The sequence below is a fragment of the Pteropus vampyrus genome, unplaced genomic scaffold (assembly GCF_000151845.1).
Source record: "Pteropus vampyrus isolate Shadow unplaced genomic scaffold, Pvam_2.0 Scaffold44, whole genome shotgun sequence".
Lineage (NCBI taxonomy): Eukaryota > Metazoa > Chordata > Mammalia > Chiroptera > Pteropodidae > Pteropus > Pteropus vampyrus.
In genome coordinates this window covers 9,358,583-9,367,999 of record NW_011888825.1, presented here as the reverse complement: position 1 = coordinate 9,367,999, position 9,417 = coordinate 9,358,583, and the positions used below count along the sequence as shown (strand labels likewise).

At 47.9% G+C, this 9,417-nt stretch overlaps 1 protein-coding gene across 5 annotated transcripts in view; it reads right to left on the bottom strand.

The window, feature by feature from the left end:
- Positions 1-2,053: 2,053 nt before the first annotated feature.
- TOP3A (DNA topoisomerase III alpha) overlaps positions 2,054-9,417 on the bottom strand; it is a 28,411-nt gene continuing 21,047 nt past the window's right edge. For all 5 annotated transcript variants that reach the window (XM_011359054.2, XM_023530002.1, XM_011359055.2 and 2 more), the window contains 6 exons: positions 9,227-9,340; positions 8,957-9,122; positions 8,029-8,172; positions 6,853-6,975; positions 5,110-5,810; positions 2,054-3,658 (listed from right to left, as the gene is read on the bottom strand). In XM_011359054.2, coding sequence (XP_011357356.1) covers positions 3,480-3,658; positions 5,110-5,810; positions 6,853-6,975; positions 8,029-8,172; positions 8,957-9,122; positions 9,227-9,340 — 1,427 coding nt within the window. In that variant the 3' untranslated portion in view covers positions 2,054-3,479. The remainder of the gene's footprint in view (positions 3,659-5,109; positions 5,811-6,852; positions 6,976-8,028; positions 8,173-8,956; positions 9,123-9,226; positions 9,341-9,417) is intronic.

Here is a 9,417-nt window from a genome sequence, read left to right as displayed (position 1 = left end):
AGGACTCCAGGGACTTAGCTGGCCATGAGGCCAGCCTTGGAGCCCTAGAGAGCAGACACAGAACCTGAAGAGGCTCTAGAGCAGGTAGTACCTCCTCCAGGTATAGAAAGGACACTGGGCCCAGGGTCAGGGTCTGGACAGCTCACCTTGAAGCCTATAATCCAGGGCCACTGTTCCACCTCAGCCCTGCTCTTTCTAAAATGAGGGGCCTTCAATCTGGCACGTCACAGTTGCATTTTTTAAAAGTATATTTTGCTTTTCTAATCAGGGTCTTTAAAAAAAAAACCAGTAACATTATAATTTGGAAGCTAAAGGTCTAGTGGATGAAATCGAGTGTATTACAAAAGCCAACACCAAATGACCCTGAGGATGCTGTTTTGGGTCATCATTGCTCTGCTGCCAGTTTCCTGAGACAACTGTTTAATTGGCTGTGGCCTCAGGCTGGCAGGAAGGCCAGACTCTGAGACTCTTTTGCTTACATAATTTCACACCAAACTTTCCAGGCTGCCCCCAGTATCACCTCCCAGTGTAACCACAGGTGGTCTAAGGCGGGGATGGAATGCACACATGTCCCTAGCAGTAACCACCAACAGGAGTGAGCAGCACCACCCCAGCATGCTAGTTGACCCCGCACCATCTTTGATTTCTAGTCCAGGGATCCTTGGGTCTGAATAGCTTAAGTTCTAGGCTGCAACAGGCCTTGCAAGGAAAGGCAGCTGTGATTCACCCCAAAGGGCAACGGGCTCTCCTCCCTGTGTCCCAGGGCTGATACCTGATGTGGGTACAGTGCTGCTGGGCACACTGGGCCTAGGGCTTGGAGAGTGGCTGGCTGCAAGGGTAAACAGGGTTTATGTTAGCTTCCAGATGCTCCAAAAGCAGTAAGCATCAGTTTCCCTCAAATACCAGCAGCTGTGCAGGGCGGCCACTCTTGCTGTTTCTCAGATGGGCAGCAGAGGCACTGTGGGAAGTTCAAGAGGCATCAGAGAGGTTTCCTCTTCTCCAGGGGATGGTAGGTGGCTCTTGCCCTGCCATGCAGGATCTCACCTCAGGATGGAGAATGGTGTGGATTCTCCAAAAGCTTTGAGGTATAGACATGGAGGCAAAGACTGTTTTAATTTCCACTTAGCTGCTTGTAGGGGAAGGCATTTTATCCATCAGAGCCAAAATTTCTCTTGCAGGGGAGCTGAAAAACATGGTGTCAACCACCTGGCCCAGTTCCTAGTCTCAGACAGGGCTCATATTCTCTTCAGTCTTACATTGTGTGAGCTGTAGGAGACAGGGCTCAAACTTTTCCAGTCACCGCTGGAGGGGGAAGGATCAATTTCTCGGTGCATTAATGCTACTAGCCTGAGTGAGTCACCAAGAGACATGGAAAACTCCCTCACAGGTTATATTTGTGAAGTTCTCACTGCAATTGCGCCTGAACATTGCCATCCACCAGAGAGCCTCCAGCTGACCACCACTACGTGTTACAGATGAAACCACTTAGGCTCAGTGGTGAAGGCACAAGCCCAGGGAAGCACAGCAGGCTGGTGGAGCGTCAGGACCTGAGCTGGGTCTGTCCTTGGTACAGCCCAATCCAGCGGTTCTTGACCTTGGCAAGCACAGGAGTTACCTGTGGAAAGATTACAACCCACAAAAGCATCTAGTATCCAGAATCTATAAAGAACGCCTACAATTCAACAGCAAAAAGACAAATAACCCAATTGAAAAATGGGCAAAAGACTTGAATAGACGTTTCTCCAAAGATGTATTTCTCCAAAAATGGCCAAAAAGCACATGAAAAGATGTTGAACATCCGTAGTCATCGGGAAAATGCAAGTCAAAACCACAATGAGGTATCACTTCACATACACTAGGGTGGCCATAGTAAAAATAAAATAAGTATTGGTGAAGATGTGTAGAAAAGGACCCTAGGGCATCATTGATGGGAATATAAAATGGTACAACTGCTTTGGAAAATCACTTAGTAATCAAACATAGAATTACCACATGACCCAGTGATTCCACTCCTACACATACACCAAAAGAACTGAAAACAGGTGTTCAAAACTTTTTTTCAAATTCTTGTACATGAATGTTTATAGCAGCACTATTCACAATAGCCAAAAGGTAATAACCCAAACATCCATCAGCTGATGACTATAATGTGGTCCATCCACACAATGGAATATCATTCTGTCATAAAGAATAAAGAACTGACACATGCCATGTGGATGAACCTTGCAAACACCATCCTTAGTGAAGGAAGCCAGACACAAGTCATATTCTGTATAATTCCATTTATATGAAATGTTTGGAATAGGTAAAACCAGAGACAGAAAGTAGACTGGTGGTTGCCAGGGCTAGGGGAGGAGAAAACCCACATATGCAGGGCCATGACCCATACTCACTGATCAGGTGCTCCAGGAGCAAGTCTAGGTCTCTATCTGCACTTATAAAAATTCTCCACCCTGCTGTCCAACGAGGGCACAGAACTATTGGTCTAACTGAAAGGCATAAGGCCTGGAGTCCCGAGACCTGAGGATAGTTCACTTCTTTACCAGCTAGCAATGTGACTCTGGGCAACTCACAACCCATTTCTGCTTACCTTCTACACCATCAAATAAAGCCAATATGGTTATGTATCATTCACAAGCCTTTTGTAAAGGCAAATAAGGAAGGTGGCAACCTCTGGAGGTGTGGAAGATGAAGAGTATTTTGAATCTTGCATCAGCTTTCTCTGCTCTGCAGGAAGTTGGGCTTACTATTTACCATGTGAACAAGGAAGAAGGGCAAGGGCTGGGAGGGGAGGCCACGAGGGCTAGAGGCTAGCGAGACATCCCTCGGGCACTGGCTGGTGTCTGTACCTGCTGTTCTTGCCACAGTTCACCAGATACTGCACCATACCCATCAGAGTAAAGGGGTAGAATTCTTTATTATAAGGCACATGAGCTGGAAGTGTCCTAGCCATAGCAGCTTCTAGATAAAAGAGGAAAAGCTGCTTCTATAGATACAATTTTAGGACAAGAACAACTTCCTTGAATTACATCCTCCATTCTCAGAATGTGTAGAGAGAAACCCTTTCCAGGCTGCCCAGAGCCTGCAATGGGAGTGCCAGTCCCTCAAAGGGGCTTTCTGGTGGCCACAGCTGCGGAATGCATGGACCTCAATGCCAAATACGCTAACTACCAGCTTCTCTACAGTGCTAACTGCAACAATCCGTGCCGGGATCACAGGGAAGTTTCTGTGACTTCTCAGTGGTGGCCATAGTCATTCCTGAGCCCTGGGCAGAGGGCCACTGTCCAACAGAGGTGGACTTCTTGAGAGTGCAGTCTGGATCTTCACTCCTTAACACAAGCGAGCCAGACTCCAGTAGCTCCCACTTTCCTCAGTGCCTCTAGGGCAGTGAAGGGCCACCTGGTCCTAGTGAAAACAATTCATTCCTGAAACAAAAGGGGCAGGTCCAAAGAAGTGGCCCTTTCTACCCTACCCTGCCCTCATCTATTCTGAGGACAGAAAGGACGGGTGTGTCCAGGCTGGTGGCAAAGGCTGCATTTCCGGGGTTTTTTGGCCGTGGACCCTGTGTCTACGGAACTGGCCCGGGGCCTTTTGCTTCTGGACTCTGGTCCCTGGGTTTTTCCTCTGCCTCCTGGCCAGGGTAGGGCTCCAAAAGTTCCTGTGAGAAGAGTCAGGGAAAGGCTGAGTTTAGAAGGACACACTGAAGTAGAAAGAAAATACAGGTTACCCCAGTGGGTGGAGAGTATCCTCCCAACCTTTCTGTAGTCACAGCTAACCCACAGGCCAGGCTCCCTTCACTCTATGTCAACACAAAATGTGTCACTACCTGAACCCTGAGCTCTTGAAGGCCTTGGCCCACTCTCACTGTTCTGGTAAAGAGGGCACTGTTGTCACTTCGTATACACCCTTTTTACAGAAGTGGAAAACAAGCAACTGGCCTGAGGTTATGTCGGTGAGGCAGCAAAGTGAGCCTGTGACTGACAACTGCTTCCCACCTCACCTGAGTTCTGGAACCTTGCAGTCCTTAAACAGGCCTCTTACTACCGACTGCTTAATTATCCAGAGGTCAGACACTACTTCCTTCCAGTGGGGGAGACAAGTAGCTCTTCCATACCTGAACTATCTTTCATACACTTCTAATGTGGGTCCATCACTTCAGTGGCTGTCTCTGGCCTCCTCCCGCACTGGTAGCCAGCCCTATGCTTTTACCAAGCCTTCTAGGTTCTTCTTGTACATGCAGAGCTGGCAACATGTGTCTGAGAACCATAGTCTGAGACTAACTAAACTTCTTTATAAAACAGAAACCTTAACAAAGGTAGGCAGGTGCCCATCTTATTGAGGAAACTGAGGCTGAGAGGCCAAGTCATTTGTTCAAGGTTAGGCAGCTGGGCTTTGGAACCAGATCTATACAACGACAAAGCCACCACCAGGTATTTTGGTGATTTTCAGATATTTTAATTAAGCTTCTGCTATATGTACTGCAGCAGGCAGGGATCATTTCAAAGTGCCTTCAGGTGGATCTACCTTGATCCAATGTCTGGGTGCTAGTTCTCACATACTCATTTTTTGGGTGCCAGACCCAAGCTATGTAACCTTAGGTAGGTTCCTAGACATTAGGGCCAATTTTTTCATCTGAAGAAATGAGGCTATTGATTCTGCATGGTTTACAAAGGCTATAGGAGAATAGGACTGTGGGATTAGGCTGAACTACATTCAAATCTTGGGCTGTGCTACTGTGTGACTCTGAGCAAAATCACTTCGTTTGTTGGGGCTTCACGTTCCTCATTTGTAAAACTGATCACATGCTTACCTGGTAAAGATGGACGATGCCTACTATATAGTCTACTTAACATAGTGCTAAGCACATAGCAAGCTACTCAACTCATGACAGTCACCCTCTGGTTTGGAATGAAGACTGCCATTCACTATCTTGCTGAAAATGATCATGTGAGGAGCTGGAGGAGCAAGGCAACCCAATCATCTTCCCGCTCCCACCACTGCCCCACCCTGCCTTCAGTCTCTGAAGCAGGGATCTGAACGCCCCACGCCAGGCCCAGCTCTGGAGCTGCTCCCTGCAGTGGTGCTACAGGGAAGGGTTGTGATTCTCACCTGGGGCCACATTCTCGTCCACCCACTGGAAGAAGCCGCACTGCTGCTCTCTTGGCTTGGAGCATGTGTGGAACTGGCGCCCCTTGTTGGGTCCATCCTTCTGCACAGTCAGTTTGACAGCGGGCTGGCTGCACAGGCAGGCTGTGCCACCACCACTGTCATTACCAGAGTTGCCAAACCCACCTGGGTGTTTCCCTAAACCTGATGAGTGCCCAAGTGAGGCGTCTAGGGGTCTTGATGTGGAGGAAGGAGTCCTTCCTGCTTCTGGATGGCTGCTGTCTGCCCACAGGAAGAAGTTGCAGCTGCCACCATGGCATTTATAGAACTGACGGCCCTGATTGGGCCCCTCCTTCCGGACAGTGAGCAGGATGGCCTCCTGGCCACAGTTGCAGGTCACAGAGTTGCTTTCACCAGCAGCAGTAGGCAATGGTAGATTCTGGGCCAGAGCCTTTGAAGGCCTAGTATGCCTGGTGTCAGGAGGCAGAGGGTGGCTGTGCTGGCTACTGTGGACTCTGTTCAGGGACTGGTTAGCCTGGAGATGGCTAGAGGGCTGGCTGGCTGGCTGGCAAGTTCTGGAGGTGCCCCGTGAAAACCTTAGGTCCAAGATTTCCCTCAGGGTCTCATCACATCCACCGATGCAGCCAACAAATTCAAGAGGCATGGTTGGGGGAAGGCTACCACGTTTAAATTTTAACTTCAACCTAGTGAGGCCAGAAGATGAGAAAAAACATTAACTACCAGGTACAAAAGTCTTCATGGTCAACAGAGGGCTGTGCCCATCCTAGGTCTCCCGTTGGCATCCCCATGCCCCAGAAAGCCCACATAAGTCACCAGCCAACCATCTGGTCCCTCCAATCTTCATAAGAGTACAGAGTAGGAGACAGATGAAATCTAAGACTGCAATACAGAAAGGAGCCTCTAAAAGATTCATTCCCCTGTACCAGGTTCTCAGACTGTGTTTCAGCAGCCTCTGGGGGCTCCTGGGCCTTTTCAAGGTGAAGTAAAAAATATTTTGTAACAGCACTAAGAAGTTATATCTATTGTACTCTCTCATTCTTCCAAGTGTGTGCAGTAGAGTTTGCTGGAGCCTACAATACATGCAATAAACTTAGCTGACTGATTGCAAAAGCAGATCAGAATCACCTTTCTCCTACTAAAGACAACAGACTTGCAAAAATGAAAAACCATACATTTCTCTAAATTTGGGAGGTTAGAAAATAGGCATTTTAGTCTAAAAACATGTTATTTTACTATACAGTGCATCTGTTATGAACAAATAACCTAAATTTTAGAAGATGTCTCCACTTTAATTTAGGATATGGTAAATAATGATAAACAGAACCTACAACAAAAGCTCTTTGGGTTTCTCAAATATTTTTACAAGTATAAGGGCTCCTGTGACCAAAAAGTTTGAGGATCAGTTTTAAATGAGGACTCTGGGCTTTTGGAAGGAGCTTGGAAATGATATTAAACATATGAATACTTTCCTACACTCTACACAGAGGCAATCTAGCAGAAGGGCAGGGAAAGGGGGCCTTCATGGTTCTTCTTCCTGAGCCAGCCCAGGAACCTGTCCCCAGGACTGGTTTCCTTGCCTACAAAGGCATCTATGGGACCTGAACTAATTTAGGCCTGTTGACCTGGCTGCTGCTGAGCACAGCGAATACGCTTCCTAACTAGGAATTAAAGTCCCTGGAAATTTTCCACCTGTGCTCTTACAGCTGACTCAGGCACCCAGCTCACCTGTAAACAGGGTGTGGCTGACACACTGGACACACACTTTCATCCCTGCTGGCCTCCAGCACAGAGTCGGGGAACCACACAGCCGATCGACATTCTGGGAAACCCACGCAGCTGAGGTAGAACCTGGGGGGCATGGGGACCACGGTGAGGCAGGAGCCGTCAGACCACAGGTAAGAGGAAACAGTCCTAGGCTATTACCCATCTGGCAAACTTTTCTTCAGCTGATAAAAGAAGACATTCATTTTTATGGAGGACACTTAAATGTCACTGTTAATGAATAACTCAGAAAAACTAGCCTGCATTTATTTCTCATCTCCCTAAAAAAGTGAAACAGCTACAGCTGACTCTGCTTTCTACTGAAAAATAACCAACCCACCTACAAATACCCGGACCAGCTGAGTACCAAGGGTTCTGTTCAGACTCCGTATTGAGTGCTCTCACACCATCCCTAACCAATTCCTCATGATAATCCTTAGCTGCCACCACCGTCCACCACTCTTGCTGTGAACTTCCCTCAGCAGCCAGGTGCTGGCTTGGGCAGCTAGGTCAGGCCAGGTAACCTGAGCCTTGGAGTAAACTGCCCACTCTGACTCACTGCACTGAAAAAGAAGAGGGATTTGAGATGTTCAGACCCAATTCAGAGCCAAAATTAGAGTAACGAAGCAGTATTGTTGAGTGTCTCTAACGTATCAGGATGTGTGCTAGACCCTTGACCCTTTTCACTGAATCCTCACCTTTTCTATAGCTTTGTGAGGTAAACACCACTGCCCTGAGTTTATGGAAGAAAAAATTGGGGCTCAGTAGTTAAGTAACCTGCTTTGGGGTACAAAGCTTATATGTGGCAGAAGTGGGATTTGAACCCCACACACACCTAGGTCTGAAGCTCATACTTCTCCACCATTCTCCACACACTGGATGAGTGAGTTGCAATCTATAGGGAACAGAAGCCCGACCACCAGTGAGTCCCCCACCTCCTCTAAATCCCACAGCACTTCATTCCTTTAGGACCAGGTCCCAGTCGGATACTGTTCCATACCCAACACCCTATCCAGGGGCTGGCAACAGCAGGCTGCCTTTAAAGAGTGACAAAGAAATGAATGATGGGGTCTTGCAGAGAGCAGTATGGCAGGTACTGAGCAAGCAAAGGAGGGGGCGGGGCACAAGCTGGGTACTGACCCACCGCTCTTCTTGGTCTTGAGGACCATGTCCTTATTGCACTGTGGGCACTTCCTGATAGGCTCTGGCACAGCTGGGTAGATGGCTTCTTGCTGAGCCACCTCTGCCCCTTCCCCAAAGTACTGGGACAAGGCTTCATCCAACCTGAAGAGACAGCAAAGCATTTGCAATAATCTTATGTGCACACATGTGTGTGACCTTGGGAACCAGCTGCAGGTCAGCCATAGGTCTGATGCAAAGAATGGAGGCAGACAGAGCGCTGCACTAATCAAGCAGCCCTGGCTCTTCTTACTCCTGACAGATCCCAGCAGGGATCCAGCTACAGGGCAGGTAAGTCTGCCTTGTCACTGACTTCACATCAAACAAAATTGCACAGGGTCCATGCACACACTGGGTTGAAGTGTAAAACTAGCTCATGCATTTTTCAAAATTGTTACGTGATAGAAAACATTTCTAACAAAATACACACATGCTGCTTGCTAAATGGCCACCTCCAAATACTTCAGAGAACAAATGGGTCATACACCAGCACTTGCGTTTACTGATATATGGTTGTGCTGCTTACTAATTCAAGACAGAATTAAAATCAAGAAAATGATATTTCTAAAGCCAACAGACCAGAATAACTGGATCAGATCTGTTTATTGTTTCTATAGTGACAAAACTTTATGGAAAGGAACAAACAAAACTCAGGAAGAAAATCTGAAGGGGAGGAGCTGTATGCGGAAAGCACTGCCAGGTAACAAGGCCACTGGTGAAGAAGAACTGTGCTGGAGGGGCTTTAACAACCTGAAGGGATGGGGTTACGAGGAGCTACACCTGGTTTATGCTGAATCACCCCAAGAACTCCTATTCTTATGGAAATGTTAGGGCCAAGGTCACACAGCTAAACCTCTATATGTACAGAAGAGCAGGTCCTGGTACCCACTTCTTAGCTTTAGCCACTGCTTCAGTGAAAACCTGCTTGTACTTCTGGACCTGTTGTCTTAGAACCACAAATTTATCCTTCTTCCCCTCACAGATCAGCTTCAGATCAGCTTCCAGCTCAGCCCGGAGGTCAGGCTTGGACATCTCATAACCCATGGAGTCATAACCTGCAGGAAAACAGCAGTGTTTTGTGCAGCCCCAGACAATACAACTTAGGGACTTTAGCCACACAGCCTCCCCAACTACCCACTGCAAGCTCCCTCCTCTTTACCTTCCACAAGTCCCATGCCCAGATGCCCAGGGAGAAATCGCTTGTCGGGGGTGAGCCCAACGTACGTCCGGGCTTTGATCGTCTCGATGTGTTCTGCATGCGTAGCATCAGTACCTGAAAGCCACTCCTGGTTACTCAGGTTAATCCTGTCCTCCTCCCGGGTGTCCCATGGGCCCCTTCTCTGCCTGGAT